At 42.6% G+C, this 27,882-nt stretch overlaps 1 protein-coding gene across 3 annotated transcripts; it reads left to right on the top strand.

Moving 5' to 3' along the window:
- On the top strand, positions 1 to 27,258 carry cdk4 (cyclin dependent kinase 4). Of its 3 annotated transcripts, XM_087985551.1 has the most exons (9): positions 1 to 247; positions 8,259 to 8,501; positions 14,133 to 14,268; positions 15,847 to 16,014; positions 16,602 to 16,711; positions 20,006 to 20,056; positions 20,621 to 20,756; positions 21,909 to 21,974; positions 26,896 to 26,976. In XM_087985551.1, exons 2-8 carry the CDS (start codon positions 8,299 to 8,301, stop codon positions 21,957 to 21,959), a joined length of 855 nt encoding a protein of 284 aa, XP_087841677.1. In that variant the 5' UTR covers positions 1 to 247; positions 8,259 to 8,298; the 3' UTR covers positions 21,960 to 21,974; positions 26,896 to 26,976. The 3 variants fall into 3 exon arrangements, with proteins under 3 accessions (XP_087841677.1, XP_043537699.2, XP_043537700.2); XM_043681764.2 differs by lacking the exon at positions 21,909 to 21,974 and having other exon boundaries at positions 26,896 to 27,123; XM_043681765.2 differs by lacking the exons at positions 20,621 to 20,756; positions 21,909 to 21,974 and having other exon boundaries at positions 26,896 to 27,258.
- Positions 27,259 to 27,882: the final 624 nt, after the last annotated feature.

The following is a 27,882-nucleotide window of genomic DNA, read 5'->3' as shown; positions in this document are numbered from 1 at the left end:
AGGCGGAAGGACAATGCTCTGGGAATGACCTCATGTGACTGACAAACTTTAGTTAGTTTTAGCAGGAGTTTTTAAAGGTTTAGTTAGCTTTTTAAAATAATTTTTTAGATATTTATTGATCGTAGGCGATCGTTAAAATCAGTTTGTAGTACCAGGCGATTCTAAGACTTGGAAAGATTATGATTTTTATTGAATGATTATTCTTTCGGAAATCTTGGAATACTTTACTAGAAGTTTGCTGCACGTTGTAAGTATATCGATGGACTTTTGTAATGTAATTGCCCAATGAGACGATTTGAAAAGGCGAACGGGACCAGTTTGTGACCGCCGGAGTGATTTCTAAATGGCTACCTCGCGAGCTTGCGCCCGCCAAAGCGAAAGGAAATCAGTTAGTGTTAATTAAAATAGACAGGGGGAAATGCGTGATTTCCACCATAAATTGTAATTTTTGTCGAGTGTATATATTATTTTTTTAGAAGAGTCCTCTCCCTTTGCAGCAGTTAAGGGTCTGCTGGAAGGGCGACAAAAGGATTGCTTAATGCCGCCACGTGCGAGAGATCTAACGTCGGTTTATCTAATTTGCTGTCAAATAAACAGAGAATTTAATCAAACGTTTTAAATTTTCAGCGTAATATCTCATGTCTCGTTTTATTCTGACACGAGGGAGAGAGAGAGAAGTCTCCCTATTCCTTCCCTCCCCATTAAGGTGATTCACCTTTTCACAGTCTATAACAAATATTATTATCTCAACGCCGAATCGTTCAATCAAAAACGATTTGAGAATTAATTAAAGCCTTCTCCAAGGAAGCCCTGCCCGCAGCGGCTCGGTGTTTTGCTGGGGAGGATTGTGCATTAGCTCTGGCTAAGATGGCAGCAATGCGTGTGCTTAGGGTTGGATTTTGTTTAAAACACGAATCGTTTTTCGGATCTGGCACAGCCATCAAAACTAGCTTTCTTTTTAGGGTTGTGGTTATTAAGATCTTAAACAAGAACTTTTTTATGTAACACAGATAAAGTGGTCACTGCTCACTTAACGTTTCCGTAGTGCTACTATATTGCAAAATGAGTCTGAAGGGAAGGGCGCACTGAATTTAGAGGCTGAGGTCGGACTTCATTCAAAGAAGCTCTTGAGCAAATGAGAGGAGGGGTGTGGCGTTGTAGCAAGAACAATCGCCAAAAGTGGGGAGAACAACGTTTAGGTATAGACGGGTAATATATGCGAGCTAGCTATATCCATGTCCCACGAATTAACCAAAAAAAATTAGTGGAGGTTTAACCTGACTGCTGCTCCATGTGCGCTCGACCTTTCACCCAGGTCAGGTGACTCCTTATGTAGTACTGTACAGATTGTGCCTTATGAATACAATAGTGTAATTTCAGATTCTCAACTACTCATGGCATCGGCTCAGAATTGGGAAAAGAGTGATAAAATCAAGATGGTGAGCCCACATTTGTTTTGAGAGTGAATTTGGAGTTGGGAGGCTGTTGGTTCAGGAGGAGGATTGGGACTGGAGGCAGGTCATGCCACTGAAATCAGAGAACAGCTGTAGTGTCTGGGTTGGTTTGTGTGTCTGTTTGCGAGTTGGTGGGTTTAGTCCCCCCTGCCTGCCCAAGGCAGCTGGCGATTGTAAAGAGGATGGGGCAAATGTGGAGTGATACAGGAGGTGAGGAGGTGATTGTTGCCCACTGACATTCTGAAAGTCTGAAACCATGCTGTGGTGACACTGGCTGTGTGAGTGGAAGCTGAAGCAATGGTAAGTGCCTTCAGGTGGCTCTTAAAATTGCTACCATTGCTATCTCCAGTCCCAAAGTGGGAGGAAGTTTTTTTTGGCTTGGGGTGGAGTGGAGGAAAAAAATGGAGGAAAAAGGAAGAGTTGACCAGGGAATGTGTGATAGGAATTTAAAAAAAAAAAATTTTTGCCATAGTGAGATGGTGAATGACAATGGGCAGTAGCTATACAAAATTGAGACCACAGTGTTTGCCTTCAGTCAAAGAAGGCCTTTCTTTTTTAAAAGATGCTGGAGCAATTGTGCGCTTATCTCCAGATCTTCTAAATTCATGAACTTTTTCCAGTGTCTCTAAAGACAGAGAACTGCCACTGATGTCTCGTTGACCCTAACCATAGCTGGAGGTGGCCTTGACATTCTTATGGGTGATGCACATCATTGTGGGGTTCTCAGATTGTGGACTTATGATTGTGCTGTTGCTTGCTCCTGTGTTTGTGTAATCTGAGTAGATGGCATAGGTTGGAGAACTGTTGATTTGGTGTTCCTGAAATACATTTAGAAATGATATGATTCTCAAGTCTGGTGCAGAGCGTTAGTGAAAGTGGTGCTTTTGTTAAATGTATATCTGGAGTATTTGAGATTCTGCTTTTTTTTTCCCTTTTGAGATTGCTCTGTGAATTGTTAACTTTCCAAGCAAATCATCCTGCAACTTTAAAACAAAATTTGCTTTTCCTCTTGCCCCTGTTTTTTTTCCCACTTTTAATAGTGCTCGAATGGAAACATGAGTGCCAATTAGATGAAGTTTTTGCTGTAATTAAAAACAAAGTAATGTGAATGCTGGAGATCTGAAATGAGCAGAAATTGCTGGACAAATGCAGCTCTGACATTCACTTGGTTTTCTGTTCACAGATGCTGCCAAATCTGCCGAGTATCTCCAATTTCTCTTTTGCTTGGAGCTATATGTTGGGTTTTGTTTGGATCAAACCAAGGATTTTGCTTTTTTTTGTGTCGGAGCAGTTCTTTTTGTCAGTCATGTTTCAGATGCTGCTTCGATTATGCAAGCCTTGATGTGTTACTTGAAGCTGTTTGATCCACCGTCTCCTGCCCCATATTTCTCCAAGGCTCCTCAGGAGTGGGAAGGAGTTCACTCAGATCACTTCTAAAGTGAGGGGAGGGGGAAGTGAAGAAGATGGCAAAGACTGTTGATTTTGAAACTCGCAGCTCAATTATAAGTCAGTTGACCCTTTTTGAGTTGCCCATTTGACTCAGCTAAGTTATGAAGTTAAATGTTGAACGTTATTCCCCACTTTGACATTTGTCACTCCCTACTAAGAGGAAAATACCAAAATAGTTTGGAGGCATCTCCAGAAGGAAATGGTTAATGTTACAGATTAATGACCTTTTGTCAGAAAGATGTAATTTTGTAATTTGATAATGTCCAGATAATAAACATCACATAAACTGGCCAAATGTTTGTCAGAGTACCAGGGATAATTCCTCTTCTCTGCCTTAAAACAGTCATGGGATATTTTCCAACTGTGTATGTGGGGCCTTGGTGCTCAGCTGAAAAATGGCATTCCCTTACTGCTCCCCACTGAGTCAGAGTTGATACCACTTTAAATTCCCTTGCCTCATTTTAGATAACTAGCCATAGTTCATAAAGGTAATTGCCATCAGCCTTCATTGGGTAGACAGTTGGTTATGTCGAGTCAAGAATTGTACAGCACAGAAAGTGACCCTTTGGTCCAACTCGTCCATGCTGACCAGATATCCTGAATTAATCTAGTCCCATTTACCTGCATTTGGTCTATATTCTTCTAAACATTTTCTATTCCTATGCCCATCCAGATGCCTTTTAAATGTTGTCATTGTACCAGCCCCCACCACTTCTGGCAACTCATTCCATACACGCACCGCCCTCTGTGTGAAAAAGTTGCCCTCTAGTTCTGGCCTCCCCTGCTGTGGGGAAAAAGGTCTTGGCTATTCACCTTATCCATGAACCTCATGACTTTATAAACCTCTAAGATCACCCCTCAGCCTCCGATGCTTCAAGGAAAATAGCCCCAGCCTATTAAGCCTCTCCTTATAACTCCAACTGTCCAAACCTGGCAACATCCTTGTAAGTCTTTTCTGAACCCTTTCAGGTTTCACAACACCTTTTCCTGTAGCAGGGAGACCAGCATTGAACGCAGAATTCCAAACGTTGCCTGACCAACGTCCTGTACAGTTGCAATATAATCTACCAATTACTATACTCCTACACTAGCCAATGTAGGTAAGTGTACAAACGCCACCTTCACTATCCTGTCTACATTTGACTCCACCTTCAAGGAACTATGAACCTGCACTCCAGGGTCTCTGTTCAGCAACACTCCAGGGCCTACTTGGAGTATGTGTCCTCGCCTGATTTGCCTTGCCAACAGGCAACATCTTGCATTTATCTAAATTGAACTCCATCTACCACTCCTCGGCCCATCTGATTAAGGTCCCATTGTGCTCTGAGATAAACTTCTTCACAGTCCAATTTTGGTGTCACCTGCAAACTTGCTACAAATTCCTCCTATATTCATATATACATTGTGGGAGGGTGGTGCTCTCATGGTGCAGTGGTAGTATCCCTGCTTCCCTGCTAGGAGATCCAGGTTCAAGTCCCACTTGTTCCAGTAGTGTGCTCCACATCTGAACAGTTTGATTAGAAAATATCTAGAAATGAGTTGGGGTTCTTGTGGTACAGTGAGTGTTCTACCTGCCCTGGACTCTGAACAGGTTGACTTTAAAACTATCTATAGCTTGAGGGGCATCGCTGTGAAATGTGGGTTAAGCTGAGGAGGTAGGGTTTCCATGAACCACTAGAGGACTGAACCTGTGCTTTTGACATTTATTCTGTATTACATTCTAACTGACCAAGTTGAGTAGGGCCCCCACAACCTCCTAACAATTGTAAATGTTACAATTGTACCAGCCACCACCACTTCATCTGGCAACTCATTCTGCACACGTACCACCCCCTGTGTGGTACGTGTATGGAATGAGCTGCCAGAGGCTGGTACAATGACAACATTTAAGAGGCATCTGGATGGGTATAAGGTTTGGAGGGATGTGGGCTGGGTGCTGGCAGGTGGGACTAGATTGGGTTGGGATATCTGGTCGGCATGAATGGGTTGGACCGAAGGGTCTGTTTCTGTGCTGTACATCTGACTCTATGACTCTATTGCCTTTATGTGCAATCAAACCCTTTTTGTAATCTTAAGGAAAATCCAAACTGCTGGACCTTGACCCTTTTGTATCCGAATTTGACTGACTCAGGAGGCTGAAGACAGTGCATTAAATGGAGACAAAACAGTGAGCATTGCTTGCAGCTTTGACACGCTTCTCTGAATTCTGGAATGGTTACTGTGCAAGAGGAGACCATTCAGCCCATTGTCTGTGCCAACTTTCTCCTCTTTCTTGCTTTCAACCCCTCCCTCTGGCTTCCATTCAGCACAGAGTACGCATACCAGATTTGGAGAAATCAAAACAAAGACTTCACTGGAAAATCTGCTAAAATATTCTTAAATTGCTGTTTTTTATTCCCCGTAAATTAAACCTCAGGATTGAGCAGAATCTGCCAATGCAGCTTTTGTTGCCTGAGGCAATGAACAGTTGATAACGGAACAGACACAGCTGTTGTCATAGTGATGGCATTGGCTGCTGGATGCGAGGTTAATAACTTTTATACATAAAACCTGTGTTTATTTGAAAAGGTTTCTTAAAAATTGCAGGGAAGTTGGGAAAGAGCAGGCAGTCCAACTAATGCAACTCTTTCAAGAGCTGGCACAAACACAGTGGCATGAGTAGCTGAGTATGTTGTATGATTCTGTTTCGTCTGAGAATTGAAGCCATTTTCTTTTAAAAGTCTGTGACTGGTTCATAGGGTACTTAATACTCACCTGTAGATTGAAGCTTTGCTTCTGAATCTTCACCTTTTTTGTTTGTTTTTGTCCCCACCAAACACCTTAACTTTAAACAAACACCTTGACTGTGCTAATATGTTGTGTTACAAGTGTCATAAAGTTGAAATGAAAGAGACTTGCATTTATCTTTTCCCTTTTCTAACCTCTGGGTGTCCCAAAATACTTTATGGTCAAAGTGGTTTTGAGATTATAATCACTCTTGTGATGTAGGAAGTATGGCAGCTAAGTAATGCATAGCAAGATCCCACACAGTAAGTTGATAATAAAATTGTCTTTTTTTTTTATATGCTGTTGCTTGAGGGATGATCATTGGCTTGAAGACCTTGGGAAGAACTTCCTTGTTTTTCAAGTGTCAAGGAACCTTTTCATGTTCACCTAATATTGTGTCTCTTAATGTCTCATTCTCCTAATAGTGCAGTGAAGCACCAGGTGAATGGTGGCGGTCTCCTCTGAGAACAATGACGTAAAGTACAAACTGCGCTTTAGGTGTTAACCAGCTTCTAGGCAGATTGTGGTCATTGCTGAAGAACTTTGTTAGACAGTGTCTGTTCTTTTATATTATTTTCTTTTAGGTCTGTATTCTTGGTTATAAGGCTGAACAGCTCTTTAGTCATCTGCAGATGACAATCCACTTGAGTCTGCAAACTTTTCCAACTTTGCATCCCACCTGGTATCTCCCCTTCTTTTTGCCTCTCTAACCTCCTCCCTCTCACTACAACTGATCCTTCTGTCAAACCACTTCTCATTAAGAAAACAAACTATCATTGTCCTTGCTTTTGGTTACTTCTACTGAAACATCAATATCTTGGATGATGATTAAAAGTTTTTTTGGGCGGGTAATTTGATTTATAGACAGTATCACCGTTGAACCTGATCCTGTTTACACCTCTTTGTTTTTGGAAGGCATAACTGAATTGTAGTATGGAGTTGAAGCTTTCGTTATCCCTGTGTGTTTTTTTTTGCACAATTTCTCATAATAGTCAGGTGCTAGACAGTACTATAGTGTTTTATGTTTCTGGCCTAATACATAAAATGTGGGTCCAAATTTCTTGCTGTGACAATTTGATAAGAGTTCAAATTCTCAATAGATGTCATTAAAAATCTGGAAATAAACATCAGGTTTCAGTGAAAATGACCACAAAGCAATTGGGTTGTTGTAAAAGCCCATCTGGTCATATAATCATTTGCGTCAAGATGTTTGTTTTCTTCGCCTATCTGACCTATATAAGACTCCTATTCCAATACCAACTAATTTCTTAACTGCTCTCTGAATTACCCCGTTGTGGAATTACTTTTTTGAGAGCTGCAATGGATGGGCAATAAATGCCAGCTGTGCCAATGATGCATCCTGTGAATTCATTATTTCTGAAGATGCAAAGACCATAAATACAGTGCTCCTAATGCCTGGAGTTAGCTCAATTAATATTGACTGAGAATCCTTTAGACCAGCTGGTTTACTACTATATTAAGGGGTGTCTGTGAAACCAGAGTAGTGGAGTTCTTAGTTTTTAAATGTTACTTTGACTGGAAGGAACTGTCCTTTCACTACTCCCATCTCTGACAGCAATACCCCATTGCAGGAAGAAGGGAAGGTTTGGAAAGGAGCCACTAGCTGATGTAGTTGACTGTTCTTCCAGCTTCCCTTTGCCCCACCAAACAATGGCACAGCTAAGATCAGAGAGCTTGCTGGTGTAGTGTCACTTTGTAGATGCTGGAGGCTATTGGTGTCTTGGCGCAATGTAGGACTCTGGGTGTTGAATTCTGCTGACCAGTGAATGGAGACAAGTAGGTTTGAGTGGCTTTTGATACAGTAAAACCAAGGTCCCATTTGATTAATGAGGTGAGCATTAAAGACGTCATGGTGTTAGTTGAGAAGGAATGCGGAGTTCCAATCAATATTCACCCAACAGCAGCACCAAAAAGACGCAATATTGGTCTTTGTGTTTCTGTGTGGAACCTTGCTGTGTGTGAATTAGCTGCTGCATTTGCCTAGATCTGACAGACTATCTGTACTTTGGCTGTAAAGGGTTTTGGGACAACCTGAGGTTGTGAAAGGCACTCTATAAATGCAGCTTTTCTTTTAATCAAAGAGCACTAGTGTTAGTTGCGTAAGATGTCTTGAGTTTGGGTCCACCCAGGAAGTTACCTGAGTCAAATCCCAGGCTCTTTGGACATTTAGCATATGTTGGGATTCTCAGGATATGAATATCATTCCCAATTGTCTCTTGAAGGTTAATGACCATCTTAAACTTTGAGGTTTCTGTGGTGAAGGTGCTCCTACAGTACTGTTAGGGAGGGAGGTCTAGATTTTAACTGAGCAGTGATGAAAGAAATGCTGGTATATTTAGGTTAAGACTGTAAGATTTGAAAATTCTTATTCCCCTGTGCCTAACGTCCTTATTCTTTAGACAGTGGGGTTTGAGTGTGGGTGGTTTTGTTGGGGTTATGATGTTTCATCTGGCTAATTTTTTTTATACTTGTGCAATTCATATGTGAATATTAGATATTTGGGTGGCGAATTGTGAAAAGCAAAAGTAGGACTTTCTTTTAAAAAATGTTTCTTTTCAATCTACCCAGGTGATAGTGAGGAGGGAACAAGCGCGTGTGTGGTGGCAAAATGCAGCAGTATGAGCCTGTGGCAGAGATCGGAGAAGGGGCGTATGGTACTGTTTACAAGGCACGAGACTCTCTGAGTGGAAAATTTGTTGCTCTAAAAAATGTGCGGGTTCAAAGAAATGAAGATGGCCTGCCATCGTCGACTGTGAGGGAAGTGGCCCTTCTGAAGCGGCTGGAGTATTTTGACCATCCCAACGTTGTAAGGTGAGGGTGTTAAGATTGGGGGCTTGGGTTTGATCTTTTAGTTTGACTGACAGCGGTCACCTCACTGTGCCTTTGGACATCTTATCCCCTTGGGCTTTGTCATACACGTGTTCACTGTGTCTCAACGCCTGTGATCCAGGGTATTAATTCACACAACATGGATTACCTCACAATACCAGTCAGCATTTATTAAACAAATATCAGATTACTGGATCCTACCCTATAGCTGCTAGGAGTGTGGGAGGTTTTATTTATTTCTCCTATTCTCCTATTCATGGTTTCCTGCTCACCCCCCTGTTTTAGCCAAGTGTGTGTTCGGCTGTTGGGGGCACCATCAAAATCCAAGCTGAATAATTGATATATTCAACAAAATCACTGGATAGTGACTGACAGTGGAGGTCCTGACCATATGTCCCCTTCTCAATCCTGGTCACTTATTGCATACTAGCTAACCCAGATTGGAGGCGGAAGCTTCCACCTTCTGATACTTGTGCATAGTATTTCTCCCATTGAGCTGACCACTTATTGTTTTTGATCACCTCTACTGATTTGTACATAGATTTTGTACTTGCTGTGATTCAACCTGAGTCAAAAGTTTTTGGGTTAATGTTCCACTCTGAATACAGAGCACAAAAATTGAGGCTGCCGCTCCCAATGCAGTACACATTGTTTGTGGGAGCTTGCTACAAACTATTTGGTCACCACTTTTCCTACACCACAGCAGTGACTAAGCTGCAAAAAATGCTTTGAGATGTCTTTAACTTTTGCAAGGTGTTTTATAAACACAAACCTTTTATGTTGTCTTGCATGTCCCTGTGTTTGCTGTAATTAAGAAATTAATTTGCTGCAGAGCTGAATGAACTACTTTTAAGCTTTCATTCCTCAGGAAGTGGGATATAGGGGCCACATTGAATGCTGACTGTGTAAATGTCTTGTTTCCTCTTTGGGTAGATTGTGAAAAGTTACTGATTTGAACTCCCACCCTGTTAATGCATTTCAAATCAAATGTTTGTGCCTGCCATTAAGGCAATGGGATTGTGCCTGTCTATCATGCCCGATGAGTCAGGCATTTGGAATGTAGTTGTGTTCTAGACAGTTTTTGTTTTGCATGTTTGAAGGATGTGAAGGTCTTGGATCAATTCTGTGATACGGCTGTTGGATCTTGACGCTCTGGCATTGTGCAGCCTGTGGTGGTACCTAATTCACCAGGTGGGGTTGGGGGCTGGTGCTCTAGGGGAATCTGACCAGTACTTACTATGGCGTGCTGGTAGCACATTGGTTTATGCCATTTTGATGCTGTATCGTGTGTGTGTGTGTGTGTGTGTGTGTGTGTGTGTGTGTGTGTGTGTGTGTGTAAATGTTTTAAACAAGACCGGAGTTGGTGGGTAACAGTGGGGAGAGAACCGATTCTACAGTGTCATCTGACCATCGGCAGATATGCTGCATTGAGTGGGCACATTTCTTCTTCTCCTCCTCCTGGGATACTGCATGGGACTCTGAAGAGGGATTTCATTTTTGAGAATCTCAGAACTTTCACAAACTTGTTGTATCTGGGAGCCCATTGCATGTGCCGATTGAGATGAAAAAGCTGCTGTCAGGAAGTGTCAGTGTAGGCGAACAGACACCATTTCCCATCCAGTTGTCCAGTGTTGCATCATACACTGCTTGGTTATCAATCCAGAGAAATGGTATGTTAGCTTGTCAGGGCATGGCAGAGGAAGAGAATGTCCTTCAGACTCCTGTAAAATTTAAAAGTCCTGTGTCACCAGTTGTCATCTGGCCTCATGGAGGTTGCTAACTTGTTGGCCCACGGTATGATGTTGGGCCTGTGTTGTGGGCCATGACCCAGGAACACTTGGATTGCAGGTCTGTTCCAAACCTCCACTTTTGTCAAATCAGGTGAATTTTTTTGGGATGGTCTGCCAAATCCCAAAGCAGTTTGCACAGGCACTTTGACACAGAAGAAATCTGTGTCAAAGACTTCCTGATTTTATTTGGTGCACTCGGTCTTGTTCTAGCAGTGTGCTGACTAAAGACTAAAACTTGAGTCCTAAGTGTACATCAGCCTGAAATGATAGAATGCTTATTGTCTGACTGACAGTCTCACTTGTTACACAAATTATACTTTATGCTAGCTAGCTACTTACCAGTTAATTTCCCCTGAAGTAAACTGATGTACTACTAGGCACAGAGGCATCCTTTGTTTACTTGTGTACAGTATACTGGCTGTGGTCAGCCAGCTCTGAGTTACCCCCCCTGAATTGAAGAGATTCTCAGTCCCCTGTTAATATTGTTCAGCCAGGGCTTCCTGATTGGGTTTGTTAACCTGGGACAACCGAGGATCATGTAATCAACACGATTCACTTGGTTCAGGCGACTAAGTTCTCTCCACTCCTCTTGCCCGCCTTGGCTGGACTGTAGCCTGTCTCTTGTGTCTGGAGTGTCTCATGAGAATTTCCTCCCCTGCCTGGCAGCGTAGAGGCTGCATCCATCTCTGACTCTGAAGTTTCCTTGACGCTAGACGGAGATGGAGAACCTGTGGTTTCCAACACTCCTTCTGGCTGTTCGGATGGAGCAGATGTGTTTCGCTCCTGCACAGTTTGCGAGGTAACAGCTTTCAGGTGATACATAAAGTTTGTTTAGGACCACTTTGCCTACCTGAATTTTTGTAAGTCATGAGACCTGACCTCATTAATCTTGGAGACAGTCAGGACTGCACATGCTGGAGATCAGAGTGCAGTGCTGGAAAGTCGATATTTCGAGCATTAGCCCTTCATCAGGAATAATTTCTGATGAAGAGTTATGCTTGAAATGTTGACTCTCACTCCTCAAATGCTGCCTGACTGGTGCTTTTCCAGCACCGCACTCTTTGACTTGCATTAATCTCATTTGCCTTATACCCACACAGGGCTGTTTTCATGGTTCCAGCACCAAACTTGGTTCACCCCAAATTAAATTGTTTCTCAGGCTTAGAGGAGGCTTGTAGCCAGTATTAGCATTCCTGATGTTGTTTCACAACCACCACCCACCCCCCCTGCTCTAGGAATATTAGCATTAATCTGGTGCAGAGTAGTCTTTCCATCAACAACTCTGCTGGAGCTATCCCTGTTGTTGTGTGAGAGTGGTCTTATAATTGAACAGGAACCAAGACAGTTTGGTATCAAGTGACACAATACGCTGTTGCTTTAAGCCTGCTTTCAACGTTTGGGCGGCTCTTTCTGCTAGACTATTGCATGATGGATGGTGTGGAACTGTCCTTTCTGTGCCAAAAACTATTCGACTTCAGGAAATACTCACATTCCCTGCTGGTAAATGATATCCCTTTGTCCATGCTCAATACTTCCGGGAGTCAGTGTATTGCAAGTTATGCTTGCAGCTTCTCCATAGTTATCCCTGAGTTTGCTGAGTGGACTTTATGCACATCTAACCACTTTGGCCATTCATGATGACTGGGAACATTGAGCCCATGAAAGGACCAGTATAGTTGATCAAGTCAAAGGTTTACCTGGCCATTCTCATAAATGTGGGGCCACTGCTGGTGGCAACTTTTATCCTTTATTGACAATCTGGGCACTGCCCCACCAATGTACCTATGTTGGCATCCAACTCTGGCCAACAGACATGGCTTCTTGCTAGCATCTTCAGGGGTTTTCAAGATGGAGTTCAGCCAGTATCTGGCAGTGACCTTTCACTCTGGATAACCACCCTTGCTCTCCAAAGTAACAGGTCAACCTGTCTGGTGATCTGGTTTCACCAGGTCCAGAAAACTTTTAATCCTGGTTGTGATGGCCCGCTACCTGCCCCATTACAACCAGCTGTTTTAATTTTGTTCAGACTGGATCTTTGTGTCCACCGTCTAATATCGTCAGTGATGACTGGAAGAGTGTTCAGAAAGTTTAAAACTGGAATGGACTCTTCGAGTGATGACACCACCAGTGGAGTAACTCAATGAGAGGTAGCTCAAGGCATCACTTGACTTCCTGGACTGTTCTAACTTTACCTCTATGCACTGAGAGCAAGGGCCCAACGCTGAATTCTACCAGAAACTGTGGGTGGCACTGCTTTGTCTTCAGTAGCCCTAGCAGGGGTTTGTGATCTGTTACTGTAATAAATTCCTGCCTGTAAAGGTACTGTTAGAACTACTCCACAACAAAATGACTGCCAAATCTACCTTCTCTGGGCATATTTACATTCAGCATCAGCTAAAGTCTGGGAAGCATACACTTGGGCCACTGGTGAGTCAATACCTCCCTAATATCGTACAGCACTACCTCTCGCTTCAGATTGTAGTGAGCCAATGCCTCAGATGACAGCTGCTTCACTTCCCTGAATGCTACTACTTGGCTACGTGACCATTTCCAAGGCTGACCCTTTTTCAATTGCAGGTGTAAGGGTGCCAAGATGGAGGTCGGGCTACGTATGCATTTTCCATAATAATTCTGGGGTTCCTTTGGTTGCCCTCACTTTATCTTCCAACAAGTGTAACCTCGTTTTGTGACTGTAACCAAAGTAGGTCACTTAGGGTGCCTGGAACACACACTTTTCCCTTTTATTTTTAAGGCATACATCCACTTGGGAGAAATGCTTAAGCACTATATCCAAGTTCTCTCTTCATTGCTCTTTCTGGTTGTTAGCACATCATCCAGGTAAATGGCAATTTGGGGTAGCCCTTGGAATGTTCTCTGTGGTCTGCTGGAAAAGGACGAAGCTGATGATACCCCAAATGGCAGTCTTGTACAGAGGAACCTCGATTATGCAAACGAGATGGGCAGGCTTTATTTCATTCAGATAATTGATCTCCTCTGGGGCTTGGAGTTTTCTGTGGTCTGCTCCCTGTTCAGGAGACTAGGCAAAATTACACTGTGTGCAAGCATCCGCATCCCAAACCTGCCTGCCCCGACCCTGCCCACTCACATTCCCCCCACCCCACCCCGAGAGTTAATAGTAAGGCCCTGTGGAGTGCTGTTTAACAGCGACCTAGGGGTTTGTGTACGCAGTTCCTTGAAAGTGGCATCACAGATAAACAGGGTAGCAGGGTAATGAAGAAGGTGTTTAATATGCTTGCCGTTATTGGTCAGAGCATTGAGTATAGGAGTTGGGATGTCATGTTGCGGCTATACAGGACATTGGTTAGGCCAGTTTTGGAATACTGTATGCAATTCTGGTCTACCTGCTATAGGAGGGCATAAGTTTAACATGAGGGTGAAGATATAAAAGGGACCTGAAGATATAAAAGGGACCTGAAGGGTAACTTTTTCTGTCTCTTGGTGGTGTGTGTATGGAATGAGTTGCCAGAGGAAGTGGAGGAGGCTGGTACAATTACAACATTCCAAAAGACGTTTGATCAATATTGTAACACCCCTTGCCTGAAGATTCTATACACTGGAATATTGAACTGCCAGTCCTGTCCTTAGTCAATCATGTTTCTGTTATAGCAATGATACCATATTCCCATGTGTAATCATCTCCCTTATTCACAAGGCTCCTTGCATTAAAATAAATGGCCACCAAGCCTTGCTCCCTTATGCCTTGACCTGACTATGTATACTCTACCTTCCACACTGACTTTGAGTTTTCTATATTTATGCATCACCCCTTGCTGTAACTGCCTGTCCTTCCTTGTTGCTGCAGGTTGTTTGACGTGTGTGCGACAATGAGAGCAGACAGAGAAACTAAGGTCACTTTGGTGTTTGAGCATGTCGACCAGGATCTGAAAACTTATTTGGAGAAAGCACCGTCACCTGGCCTACCAGCTGAAACAATCAAGGTAAAAAGCAAAACTGTCTGACTATTTGAGGCAAGCCTACTGTTTCTTTGACCCTTATTCCAGCCATGTACTAGAAAAGAGGGTGTGTCAGATGAGGCTATAGTGATGTTCGCTGACCCATAGATGGGACAGGTGACTTCTTAAAAAAAAAAAATACTGTTGAGAGTTCAGGGAGTGTACTTTGATGTCACTGCTGAATTGACTTGAAATGGAATTAAGGGCTACGGGGAGAATGCGGGTAGGTGGAGTTGAAATGCCCATCAGCCATGATTGAATGGCGGAGTAGACTCGATGGGCCGAATGGCCTTACTTCTGCTACTATGTCTTATGAAATGAAAAATGTCCAATTCTCCTTTTTGTTTAAAAAAACAAGTAGTAACTGAAATATGAACAGAAATATTGGACATGCATAGCAAATCAGTCAACATCTGTGGTGAGTGGAGTGTGTGGTGTTCGAAAAGTGCAGCAGGTCAGGCAGCATCCTGAAGGGTTTATGCCCGAAACATCTATTCTGCTCCTCAAACGCTGCCTGACCTGCTGTGCTTTTCCAGCACTGCACTCCATTCTGATCTCCAGTATCTGCAGTCTTCACTTTCTCCTAGGATCTGTGGTAAGTAAAGATTAGTTCTTGTTCCAACGATGCCTGTATTTTATAATTCTTATCATGTTCTTATTGCTGCATACCCTCTCTCTTCCCCCCCCCCCCCCCATTGTCTGTAATTTCTTCCAGCTCCCACATACCTTTTGACATCCCTGCACTCCTCCGTTCTGGCCATTTCCCATGTTTCAATCACTCCCCCACCGGTGGCTATGCCTTCAACTATCTGGGCATGCTCTTGTTCCCTCCCTTTTTAAAGGCTCCTTAAAACTAACCTCTCTGACTGCATTTTGGCTGCCTGTCCCTATTGTCTCATGCTGCTTAGTAATTTCACACAACACCAGGTTATAGTCCAACCGGAAGCACGCTCGCTTATGGAACGCCGCTCCTTCATCAGACAGCACAACCACCTGATGGAGTGGCGTTTCGAAAGCTAGTGCGCTTCCAATTAAACCTGTTGGACTATAGCCTGGTGTTGTGTGATTTTTAACTTTGTACACCCCAGTCCAACACCGGCATCTCCAAATCATGCTTAGTAATTGCTCCAGTAAAGTACCTGAAGGTCTTGTGTAGCATCTTTTGACATGATCTAAAAGTACAAGTAGTTGTGTTTTTTTTGGTCACTGACCTGATTTTCTTTTTATCTTAACATTCCCTAACAAGCTCTGGTAGGTTGCAGGGAAATGAGAAATGAGCAGTGTGAATCATTGTGTCTCTCCACAAATTTGAGCATTGAATTCTGGTACATGGCAGTTTGGGAGAGAAGTTCTAGTATTCTAATCCTGTTTCTCAATGAAAATCCCAAACCACCAAATTGGGTGACCAAGAAAAGATTTGTTTTCACCACAGAACAGAGTTAAAACACCCATCAGTAACTCAGTCAGCAGAGTGTTTAATAACCTGGTTGGGGGAAGGAGGTTGTACTTGGCCCTTTCATACAAACTCTTCTCATGGATTTTTTTGTTCTTGTTTGTGGACAGGATCTGATGAATCAGTTGCTGAATGGTTTGGCATTCCTTCATTCTCAGAGTGTGGTGCACCGGGACCTTAAGCCAGAGAACATCCTGGTGACCAGCCGGGGACAGGTGAAGCTGGCTGACTTTGGCTTGGCTCGTATCTACAGCTGCCAGATGGCCCTCACTCCAGTGGTAAGCATAGTTGAAGGCTGTAGGCCTTGTAAAGAGGTGAGTGGACACTGAGGTGTTCAGATCAAGAAAGCCACCAGTTCAATTGCTCCCACTGGGCTAGGTGAGCTGGTCTTGGTGATAATGGTTTGCTGTATGTGGCAACTTATTGGTGTAAGGTACTGTTCAGGCATCCCTTGTCCATGGAGCCAGAGCCTGGCATGAATTCTAAGTACAGGAGGAGGCTGCTGGCCCCCCCCTAGCTTGTTCTGTGATTCAGTCTGATCATAACTGTGTGCCCCATTTGGGATTCAGTTGTATAGCTCCTTTGAAGGACACTGGCACAATGGGCAGACTGGCTCCCTTCAGTGCTAAATCATTCTGATTCAAAATCCACAATTTATCCAAATTCTAGTCATACCCTTACTTAATTTTGAAATATCAATTTCCATCTTTTAAAATCTTCAATTCACCCCCAGCTTCTACCACTTTTTTTGAGGAGAGGGTTGGGGAGCAAAAATTGGGAATGTATTGAATTGAGAATCCTAAAAGATCCCATAAGTTTAAGTTACTTTATACTTGATTGTAATCTGATATATTTAACTCTTCAGGTGGTGACCCTGTGGTACCGTGCCCCAGAGGTACTATTGCAGGCAACATACGCTACTCCTGTTGACATGTGGAGTACAGGCTGTATCTTTGCTGAGATGTTTCGACGAAGGTCAGTACTGAAAACCAAACCATTCACTCCAAAGATAGGGCCAATGGCTACAGCACAGACTGTTATATGTTGTCCATCAGAACACTACAGATTAATTTTTTTTTGGTTTATTGACTTAGTATGAAATGGCGATTTTAACTGTCCTGTTGACATGTCCTGGTGCTGTAATATGGTGTTCAGTTTGAAATAGTTGGTTCAAGATTGCAAGGATTTATCACTATGGATTTTAAAAAAAAAAATGGTATTCTATCTAACTTCTGGAATCAGCACATTTGGTTTGTAATTTACACTCAATGTGTCCTGAGTTGTTTGGTATCTCTCACCAGTAGTACTGGATTGTTTTGCCACCAGAGACCCTAGTGTATTGCAGCCCTGGCAAACAGGAATGTTGTATCGGGAGCATTATTAGAGGGCCATGGAACTCTATATTCTGATTCAGCTTTCATAATTTAAACCATGTCTCTCTTCCTCTTGCCCCTCTCCAAACTCACATCACCAGTTTTTATACTGATCAGACGAGGCCAGGATGGATTTCTTGCTCTGATTTGTTAATGTCAAAGAGGGCATTATTCCCCTTGCATGTTCAGTGTCCCTTAGGTGGGAATGGAGAGAAATTGGTCAGCTTCTTAGATTGTTGCTAAACAGTGACACCTCCTGGAGACTATATGTTGGTGGTAGCCCTTCAATAGCTAGCTAGCCAGCCAGCACTTTGTGTATGATGATTGGTGATTGTCTTGGGCGGCTGTGGGCTTCCTTCCCTAGGAAGGGAGCATGTGACTGGGAGAGAATTGGAGGGGTGTGTAACAGGATAGGAGATTTACATTTAAAGCCAGGTTGAATTCCATACTGTACTTTTAGTCTGTATCTCAATCCAGCAACTGTCTTGCCTCTTACTGGAAGACTCCAAATCACATGTACTGGAGGGTTGCAATTTTCTGAGGATGTTTGTGTTTTGTTTGAAGCTTGCAGGAAACTTTTGGAAGTGAGGTAAGTGCTGTAACTTTTCATTTTAAGCATTGTTTTTGAACATGTTGCTTGGTGTTGAACTAAGGAAACTAACAATTAATCCACCTGTGCTGCACACATGGAACAATGAATGTCAAATTGGTGCAATCAATCCTTTTTTTTCCTTTCTAGCCTTGCTAGAAAGGAGCCACACTCCACATCAAACCCAGTATGATTCCAGTGTGCTAATTGCAGCATCTGTTTTTAGTGGGGGGTGGAGGAGGAGTCTGATTAATTCTGCTGCCACCCAGAAATACTCCTAGCTCTTATCTATAAGAGCATAGTTCGAATATATGTACTACATTTGGTTCTTGGGGGCAGATCCACAGATGTGACTTGGGTTCAGGTATAAGCATGTCTTCTGCTCCTGTCTCATTTGTCTTGTCATTTTGGTTTTGATGGCTTTGATTGAATTCAAAGACTTTGTTTGAAAAAAGCAGTTCTGAGGAAGGGTCACTGAATTCAAAATATTAACTCTCTGATTTTTCTGCACAGATGCTGCCAGATCTGCAGAGATTTTTCCCTCCATTTCTGTTCTTGTTTAAAACTTTGTAATTCTATTGCATTAGGTTTTTGGATTGATGTCACCCATTACTTCAATGCAGTCTTGGAATACGTAGTCTGTAACTTGGGAGAAATTTGGTGTGTTGTTGATTTAAAATTTTTAGTCACAGAGCTCATGCCTAAGCTTATCTCAAGGTAATGCTTTGATCCTGTCTGTTGCTAGTTAATGAAGGAACCTGGTTTTTCAAAATTGTAAAATTTATCTGGAAATTCAAAGAACTCCCAATAATGAGAATTAAAAGTATTTGGCAGCTGTAGTTGTAGTTGAATTTGAAAAAGAACTATTGTAGGAGGAGTGTAACACTGTCAGACATGCTGGGTGGCCTTTCTGACTCATGATGGAGCCACAGACAGACAGACCTGCCTTAGGCTTTGCCATGACTGACATTGAAGGGTGGTCTTCAGTTTGTGCTGGTTTTGAAACTAATGCTGCATATGTTGAGCCTTATTGTGTAGAAGCCAAGACTCTCTGAAACCTGCATCATTTACTGAATTCTAGTGTATTTCCCTTTAACAAGGGCAGCAGCTGTTGTCCCGACTTAATCCCTGAAATGAGGCCAAGTTGCTTTTTTTTGTTAACGGGACTGCATAACTGTAGTGCTTTTTAAAAAAATCTTTTACATTTACAAAGCTACTGTTATGTCAATTGAATCAACTAATACCTCTTTTATAATTAGTTCAGTTTTTTCAAGTTGTCTGACTGCATGCTGTCTAGCTTTTCATAAATTGTTTATTGTAGCATGTGTTTGCTTGGTGTTCAGGCTCCTTTTTTGCTCTGCCTCAACACTACCATAATTGAAACCTCCAAGAGAAACGTTTACTGCACTGGCATGAAATACTTTGTTTTCCTCCCAACAGTTTCTCTTTGACCTAATTTAATGAGGTGTGCATGTTGCTGGTAAGCCCAGCACGCTTTGCCCTCTAAGATGGTAATAAGCCACCACCTTGAACTGCAGACTGTGGTATAGGTACACCTGTGCTGTTGAAAAGGGAGTATTGAAAGAGCCGTAGTAAATTCTGTGGTGCATCTTGTACAACTATAAGCATCAACCAGAACCATCCGCTTTCCATTTGTTTGTGGTCCTAGGGACCCAGCAGAGTGGAGTGTTGCGTGGGTTTCAAAAGTCAGTTTCCCCTATTACCCTGATGTCCTCCTCTTTGAATTATAGCGATGACCCTGAATAAAGATTATGGGTCAGTGAGACACTTCTGAGTTAGAAAGTTGTGGGTTTGCATCTTGCTCCAGAGACTCGTTCACAAAAATCTCCAGGCTGACACACCAATGCCTGATCAGGGAATGTTGTCTTTTGGGTGTCATATTAAGTAGGGCTCTATCAGCTCCCTCTATTGAATAAAAAGCACTTTTGAAGAGCCAGGGGAGTTATCCCCAATATCTCAACCAATACCTATCCGTTAATTTAAAGGTGTTTTTGCAACATAAAGCACTTATCAGGTTGCTTTTTTTTGGTGGAGCTTGCCGTGTGCATATTGGCTGTGTTTGCTACATTGCAACAATTACAAGACCTCAAAAGTACTGTAGTACTTTTGCTGAAAAGTGCTTTGGGGCATTTGTGAAAGGTGCTAAATAAATGCTAGTGTTTTTCCTCTAACTCCTCCTAAAGATGGTTCATTACTTGTAGGCTTCATACTGCGAATGGAGATATGCTGAACCATTAGGCTTGTACTGTTCAAATGAAGTGTAACTGACAAACTGTCTTTTTACAGGCCTCTGTTTTGTGGGAAATCGGAACTTGACCAACTAGGAAAGATTATTGAGTAAGTGTATTTGATGTGTACGAGGGAGGTTGGGGGGCGGGGGTGGGGTGTCTTCCAATTTCCAGTGGGTGGACTGAGAGATGGGGCCCTAAACCAGGCTGAGATTCACTGGGAGGTGGGTACAGGTGGAGGGGGGAGGTTCATAGTGTAACCTGGGGAAGTGCTTTGGGGAGGATAGCAGGAGATTCTGGCTGAATAGAGTATGGTGGTACTGACCTGTTATTATTGCATGCGCAAAATTGGCTGTCGCATTTCCTATATTGCAATAAAGACGAGAATTCAAAAATGCTTGTAAAGTTCTTTGAAAAGTCCTGAGATTGTGAAAGGCGCTATATAAATGCAAATTTTTTTTATATCTTGGCTGATTTACATTTGGCCCTTTTGCACCTCATTGATTGCTGGCTCCATTTGAAAAATAACTGACTGTTGGCATCTGGGAAAGTTGGTGCATTGCATTGGCTAAAGGCGCAAATCTTAAAATAAAATTGAATTTTCAGGTTGTTCCTGGTTTTAGCTTGGCTGTAGTACACTGGTAATTGAGAATGGGAACTTCTCTGCTTTCAGCATGACTGGGCTCCCGGCAGAGGAAGATTGGCCAGAAGATGTGACGCTTCCACGAAGCGCATTCCCCAACCATCCTCCGCAATTGGTCAAGTCTTATGTACCTGAAATCGATGATTTGGGAGCAGAGCTGCTATTGGTGAGATGGACTCTTGGGCAGAAAATTCACAAACTCTCAATTTGAGAATGACATTTCTGGATTTGAAGCATAGGAATCCAGAGGACAGCTCATTTTGTCACCTTTTTGGCTGAGTATTCATTCCAGCCTCAATGTAGCTGGAATCTGTGTCCCAGGAAAGCAGATCATGGGAGGGTAGACCCTGTTGATCTGAGCTTTACAATCAAATGGACCTTAAGGTGGCTTTGAGAATTAAATATTTTTGAGAGTTTGTGGTATCTGCCAGTCAGTGTGGATGAGGGTGGAGGGGATATTGACAACCAAGCCCCTGTCATTCCTATTTTTGACATGAGGCTGATTACCTTTCCACTCCCTGTGTACTGTACAGCATCTATTTGCTAAGATTTGCTTGAGCAGCAGTAGAGTGTGTGCGTGTGTAACAACTCTACTAGGCTAAGTTAGTGCAGCAATACTTGATTCCTTTGTTGCCAGCCTGTTTTTTTTAACCTGTCTCTTAAACCACTGCATCTTTGACTACTTAAATATCCTCTCCTGTTTAGAGGAGAAACAGTTGGTATAAGGATCACTAATTATGTTGTACAGTAATAACTCCGGATATCTGAAGTATGTCATAGAATATCTCCAGATCATTTTATGATAAATACAAATGAGGAAATAGGTTTGATCCATCTTAATTTGTTTCTTTGTCCAATTTGAACCTGTACACATTCCTTTTCCACTGACCTATTGTCAGTTTACTTATCTGCTGTTTTACCTTCTCTGCTGCATTTGGTATACACCTTTTTGATGTTTATCATTAACATCTGCAAACAAAAACAAGTTTCTCCAGTCATTCCTCGCAAATCAATCTCTTGGTGCAAAAGATCAACATTGTACTTCTTCTCCTGAACTGCAGCTAGGGCGTGAATGTTGCCTGTTTGTTCTGGTAATTCTTGGTTGCTGCCTGACCAGACCACTCTACAGTTGGAGCATAGCTTCTTCTTCCAATTTATGCTTTGTTCTTTGGCTAGTTTTCTTCTGTATTTGATTGGCTTTGTTGCTTGCAGCTCACCAGTTGCTGGACATACTGAGTTTTTCAGAGGCAGCTAAGAGAGGAAATGAATGGTTATCCTTTCATTGAGCTTTCTTTTATGGTTGTTTTTTTTCATGCAGAATGTCCCCAGTGAGGGACAGACTGTGCTGGAAAGACAGCAGGTCAGCTAGCTGTGAAGAGAAAAGGTGGGGCTACATCTTAGTTTTTTGCGCATAAAAAAGCAAGTGAGCACCGTTTAAACATGACCACAAAGCTGTTGTGTTGTCACTTTTTAAAATGCAGCTGATTTATGACTGCCCTTCGGGAAGATCCTTCAATCCGACCAGTCCGTGTTGACCATAATCCCAAATAAACTAATCCCACCTGCCTGCTCCTGGTCTGTATCCCTCCCAACCTTTCTTCTTCTTGTACTTATCAAAATGTCTTTTAAATGTTGTAGTTGTACCCAAATCTGCCACTTCTTCCTCCAAGTTATTCCACACATGAACAACCTTCTGTTCTGGAAGAGAAAAAATTGCTCCTCGTGTCGTCTTCTAAATCTGTCCCCTCCACTTGAAAAATGTGCCCTCTAGTCTTGAAATCCCCCATCCTGGGGAAAAGACATCTACCCTTATCTATACCCCTCATTACCTTCTAAACTTTTTGGGTCACTTCTCCACCTTCTATGTTCCAGTGGGGGAAAAAAAGTCCAAGCCTATCCAGCCTTTCTTTATAACTCAAACCTCCATACCTGGCAACATCCTGGTAAATCTCTTCTGAACCCTCTCCAGTTTAATATGCTTCTTATAACAGGGCAACCAGAACACAGTATTCCAGAAAAGGCCTCACCAATGTCTTGTACAACTACGATGTGGAGGTGCTGGTGTTGGACTGGGATGGACAAGGTCAAAAATTATATGACACCAGATTCTAGTCTAACAGGCTTATTTGAAAACATTAGCTTTTGGAACCTGATGAAGGAGCAGCGCTCTGAAAGAGTGTGTTTTCAAATAACCCTCTTGCACTAGAACCTGATGTTGAGATTTTTTGACCTTGTACTACCTCAACATGCTGTCCCAACGTCTATACTCCAAGGACTAAACAATGAAGGCAAGCGTGCCAAATACCTTTTTTAACCATGTGATGCAAATATGGTTGATTCCTAACTGGCCTTGATGTGAGTCATGCAAACTACCTCATTTGTAAAAGGACAACCGATCATGAGCAATAAATGCCAGACTTGCTAGTGGTACTGCTACCCAGAGGATGAATTAACTTAGATGTACAACATGGAAATAGACCACTCGATCCAATTTGTCCATGCCGACCAGATATCCTAAATTAATCTAGTCCCATTTGCCAGCGTTTGGCCCATATCTCTCCAAACTCTTCCTATTCATGTAGCCATCCAGATGCCTTTTTTAAATGCTGTAATTGTATCAGCCTCCATCACTTCCTCTGGCAGCTCATTCCATACACTCACCAAACTCTGGAAAAAGCTGACCCTTGCGTCCATTTTATATCTTTCCCCTCTCATCTTAAGCCTATGCCCTCTGGTTCTGGACTTCCCTACTCTGGGGGAGAAGAAGACCTTCGTTATTCACCCTATCCATGCCCGTTGTCTTTTTATAAACCTCCGTTCCAGGGAAAACAGCCCCAGCCTATTTAGCCCCTCCCTATAGCTCAAATCCTTCAACCCTGGCAACATCCTTGTAGATCTTTTTTAACCCTTTCATGTTTCACAGCATCCTTCCAATAGGAAGGAGACCAGAACTGCATGCGATATTCCAAAAGTGGCCTAACCAACATCCTGTACAGCCTCAACATATCCTCCCAATTTCTGTACTCCATGCTCTGACCAATAAAGGAAAGCTTACAAAACGCTGCCTTCATTATCCTATCTACCTGCAACTCTTCCTTCAAGGAGCTATGAGCCTGCACTCCAAGGTCTCTTTGTTCAGCAACCACTCCCCAGGACCTTACCCATTTAAGTGTATAAGTCCTGCTAAGATTTGCATTCCCAAAATGCAGCACCTCACATTTACCTAAATTTAAACTCCATCTGCCACTCCTTGGCCCATCTGATCAAGATCCCATTGTACTCTGAGGTAACTTCCTTCACTGTCCAGCACATCTCCAATTTTGGTGTCAGCTGTGAACTTACTAACCATATCTCTGATATTCACATCTAAATCCGTTATACAAATGAGGAAAAAGCAGTGGATCCAGCACCAATTCTCGCAGCATATTGCTGGTCACAGGCCACCAGTCTGAAAAAGTCTTCTACACGACCTCTCGTCTCCTACCTTCCAGCCAATGTTGTATCAAAATGGCTAGCGCTCTCTCTGAATTCTGTGATATAACCAGTGTACTATGTGGAACCTTGTCAAACGCTTTGCTGAAGTCCATATAGACAATGTCCACTGCTCTGCTGTCTTCAATGTTTGTCACTATTTCAAAAAAAAAACTCAAAACAAGTGAGACACCATTTCCCATGCACAAAGCCATTTTGATTGTCCCTCATCAGTCCTTACCTTTCCAAATGCACGTAAATCCTGTCCCTCAGGATTCCCTCCAACAAAGTGCCCACCACCGATGTCAGGCTCACCGGTCTATAATTCCCTGACTTTTTCTTGCCACCTTTTCATAAATATTGGCACCATGTTAGCCAACCTCCAGTCTTCTGGCACCTCGCCTGTGGCTGTTAATCCAAATATTTCAGCAAGGGGCTCAGCAATCACTTCCCTAGCTTCCCACAAAGTTCTAGGATGTACCAGATCAGGTCTTGGATTTATTGCTTTAAGACATCCAGCAGCATGACCTCGGTAATATGGACACTCTTCACAATATCATTAGAGAACTTGGAGAAGTAAATAGTTTCCAAATCCTCCTTCACAGTAAATACTGCTGCGAAGTACTCTTTTAGAATGCTCCCCAATATCTCCTGCGGTTTCACACAGTTGGCCTTATTGATCTTTTAAGGGGCCCTATTCTCACCCTAGTTACTCTTCTGTCCTTTAATATTTTTGTAGAATCGCTTTAGATTCTCATTAACCCTATTTGCCAAAACTATCTAATGTCCTGTTTTTGGCCTCCTGATTTCTCTCTTGAGTATACTCCTCCTGCCCTATACTTGAGGGATTCATTTGATCTCAGCTGTCTACATCTGCCATTTGCCTCCTTTTTGTTGACCAATGCCTCAGTTTCTCTAGTCACCCAGCATTCCCTGCACCTACCAGCCTTGCCCTTCACCCTAACAGGAACATACTGCTTCTGGACTCTTGTTATCTTACTTTTGAAAGCCTTCCACTTTCCAACACTCCCCTTTTTTTTAAACCTGTGAACAGCTTCTCCTAGTCAATTTTTGAAAGTTCTTGCCTGATACTGTCTGATCTAGGATCCTTTTTTCATTACTATTTTAAAACTAATAGAATTATGATCACTGGCTCCACTACTGACCTCAGTCACTTGCCCTGCCTTATTTGCCAAGCAAAGGTCAAGTTTTGCTCCTTAGCTATTAGGTACAGCCATATACTGAGTAAGAAACTTTCCTTGCACACGCTTAACAAATTCCCTCCCTCCGATCCCTTGACACCATGGCAGTCCCAGTCTGTTTGGAAAGCTAAAATCCCCTGCCATTACAGCTTTATTATTCTTACAGATATGAGATATTTACAAATTTTGCTTCTCTATTTCCTGCTGACTATTGGGGGGGGTCTACAGTACAATCCCAATAAGGTGATCATCTCTTTCTTATTTCTCAGTTCCACCTAAATAATTTCACTGGATGTATCCTCTCCAAGTACAGCTGTAATATTATCCCTAATTGAAAATGCCACTGCCCTTTTCTATTGCATCTATACCCTGGAACATTAAGCTGCCAGTCTTGCCCTTCCCTGAGCCAAGTCTCTGTAATCGCTATGATATCCCAGACCCATGTTGCCAACAATGCCCTGATGAGTTCATCTGCCTTCCCTGGCAGGCCTCTCACATTGAAATAAAGTTTAATTTATCAGTCCTACCTCATTTTTCTCCCTTGTTCTTGTTTGCTTTGACTATTTGATTTGTTCCATTTCTCAGCTGTAGCAGTCTCAGACTTTTATTGCCTTTCTCACTAACTCTTTGGGTTCTGCTCCCTTTTAAAAAAAAACTAGTTTAAAGCCTCCTGAATAGTGCTAGCAAATCTCTCCACCAGAATATTGGTCTCATTCCAATTTAGGTGCAACCTCTGTCCCACTTCTACAGTTTACTTATATCCTAGAAGAAATTCCAATGATTCAAAAATGCTCGACCCTGGCACCTGGGAAGCAACACACCATTCTAATGTCTCATTGGTTGCAGAAATGTCTCTGTGCTCTTAACTAGAGTTCCCTATCACCGTTGATCGCTTAGAACCTGACATACCCCTCACTACAGTAGAAAGTCTCTACAGTTACCCGGCTGTCAGTGCTACGTCCATCACACCCTGAGAGTCCATCACACCCTCAGTTTTCCAAAACCGCATACTCGTTTGAGATGGGGATAGCCACAGGAGACTTCTACACCTACTTGCCTGTCCTTCCTTTCCTAGAGGTAACCTATCTACCTGACTTTATCTGTAGTTTTTCTATCTTCCTGAAACTGCCATTCATCCCACCTGGTTCCTGTAAATTCCTCATTGCCTCTACCTGCTACTCCAACCAAACCAAACAATCTGATAGGATTTGCAATCAAATGCATTTTCTACAGACATAATGATCAAGAACATTGAAATTCTCCCTAATCTCTCTCATTCAACAGGAAGACCACATCACTGCACTAAAGGCCATCTCTGCACCATGATAATCTACAGACCTAGTCTTGTTGCTCTAAAAACACTGCTGTAAGATAACTTAATACTTTTGATTAGATTTTTAAAATGTAAAACATGAGACCGATCATGGTAAAGCATTAAAAAATGCCCTCCCCTACTCACTTATAAAATTTATTTATTTTTGTTGTAAATCTGAGTCTTGCAAATATTTAGTTTGAAAAAAATGACCTTGCGCTGTTAAGTCAAATTTCATGTGACAAATTATCAATGAGATTTAGTACTGTGAATATTCAGGAGCTTGCTGATAGAACGTTGATGTTTTGCTTTCTTTTCAGGAGCTATTGGCATTCAGCCCTCATAAAAGAATCTCCGCTTTTGACGCCCTGCGACATCCTTATTTTCAAGGCCAAAGTCCTGAAGTTTAAGATCGATAGTGAGCTGAGGATAAGAAACTGCCTGTGCCTTTGTCTGCAAATCATCACTTGGGTGCTACTGTTACAACTGTCCTACAGACTTGCACTCAGGATAGGGAGGGAGGAGGGGTGTTTCACAGAAAACTGAGCATTAACCAACTGAGGGCTTGTCATAGTTTGCAAAATGTTTTTCCTTCTCATGTTGATTTGTAAAACCCTACTCCTTTGGCAAAGTGTGTGCAGCCTGAAATGTATAATTGAGTGGCTCTTTCGGGGCATCTCTCCCCCCCCCCGCACCACCACCACCGTCCAATGCAGCCTTCAGTTGGTTAAAATGACGTATCTTTGCTCTATGCATGGCATCATTTTCTTGATGTGCACTAGTTTGCCTGTCCATTTACATGGAAGTCCAACTGGCACTGAACATGTTTCATGCCATTTGAGGAGGTAGTTATGCTGTCTATCCAGCTTCTTTCTTCTCTCCACCCCCTCCGACCCCCCCCCACTCCTCTAATGGTTTTGTTTAAAAGCATGGTTAGACAATAGTACTGTTTCAACCAACTCCATTTCTATGTTGGCAGGAATGAAAGACCTTCCTCTGAGGTTATATTAAAATGATTGCAGGTTGCTCCGCATTGCCCAGCAATAATTCTTCTCTTTCTCCCTTGCTCTGTTCTGCATGGTCCTCCCCACCCGCCAAAAACAAATGACCAATGCATTAAACTTTCTCAAAGGAGCCATGTCCCATGAATCCTGAAATCCTATTTGAACTTGGGATGCCGTAAAGCGCTTCATAACCAATGAAGTATTTTTGAACTGCAGTTCTTTTTTTTTTAAATTGAAGCGTATGAAACACAAGCCAATTTGCACGCCAAGCTCCCACAGATAGTGATGTGATAAATGACTAGA

The sequence above is a fragment of the Chiloscyllium plagiosum genome, unplaced genomic scaffold, assembly GCF_037043375.1.
Source record: "Chiloscyllium plagiosum isolate Xiang-an unplaced genomic scaffold, Cpla_swu_hap1 HiC_scaffold_53X, whole genome shotgun sequence".
In the NCBI taxonomy this organism is placed as follows: Eukaryota; Metazoa; Chordata; class Chondrichthyes; order Orectolobiformes; family Hemiscylliidae; genus Chiloscyllium; species Chiloscyllium plagiosum.
The sequence above is the reverse complement of the archived record's forward strand: the minus strand, read 5'-3'. Positions and strand labels throughout refer to the sequence as shown.

Bases quoted from the DNA above. Each gene is read 5' to 3' on its own strand.
- cdk4 (XM_043681765.2), top strand. From the start codon at position 8,299: ATGCAGCAGTATGAGCCTGTGGCAGAGATCGGAGAAGGGGCGTATGGT. The intron at 8,502-14,132 runs GTGAGGGTGTTA...TTGTTGCTGCAG, and splicing joins GACCATCCCAACGTTGTAAG to GTTGTTTGACGTGTGTGCGA. The intron at 16,712-20,005 runs GTCAGTACTGAA...GTCTTTTTACAG, and splicing joins GCTGAGATGTTTCGACGAAG to GCCTCTGTTTTGTGGGAAAT.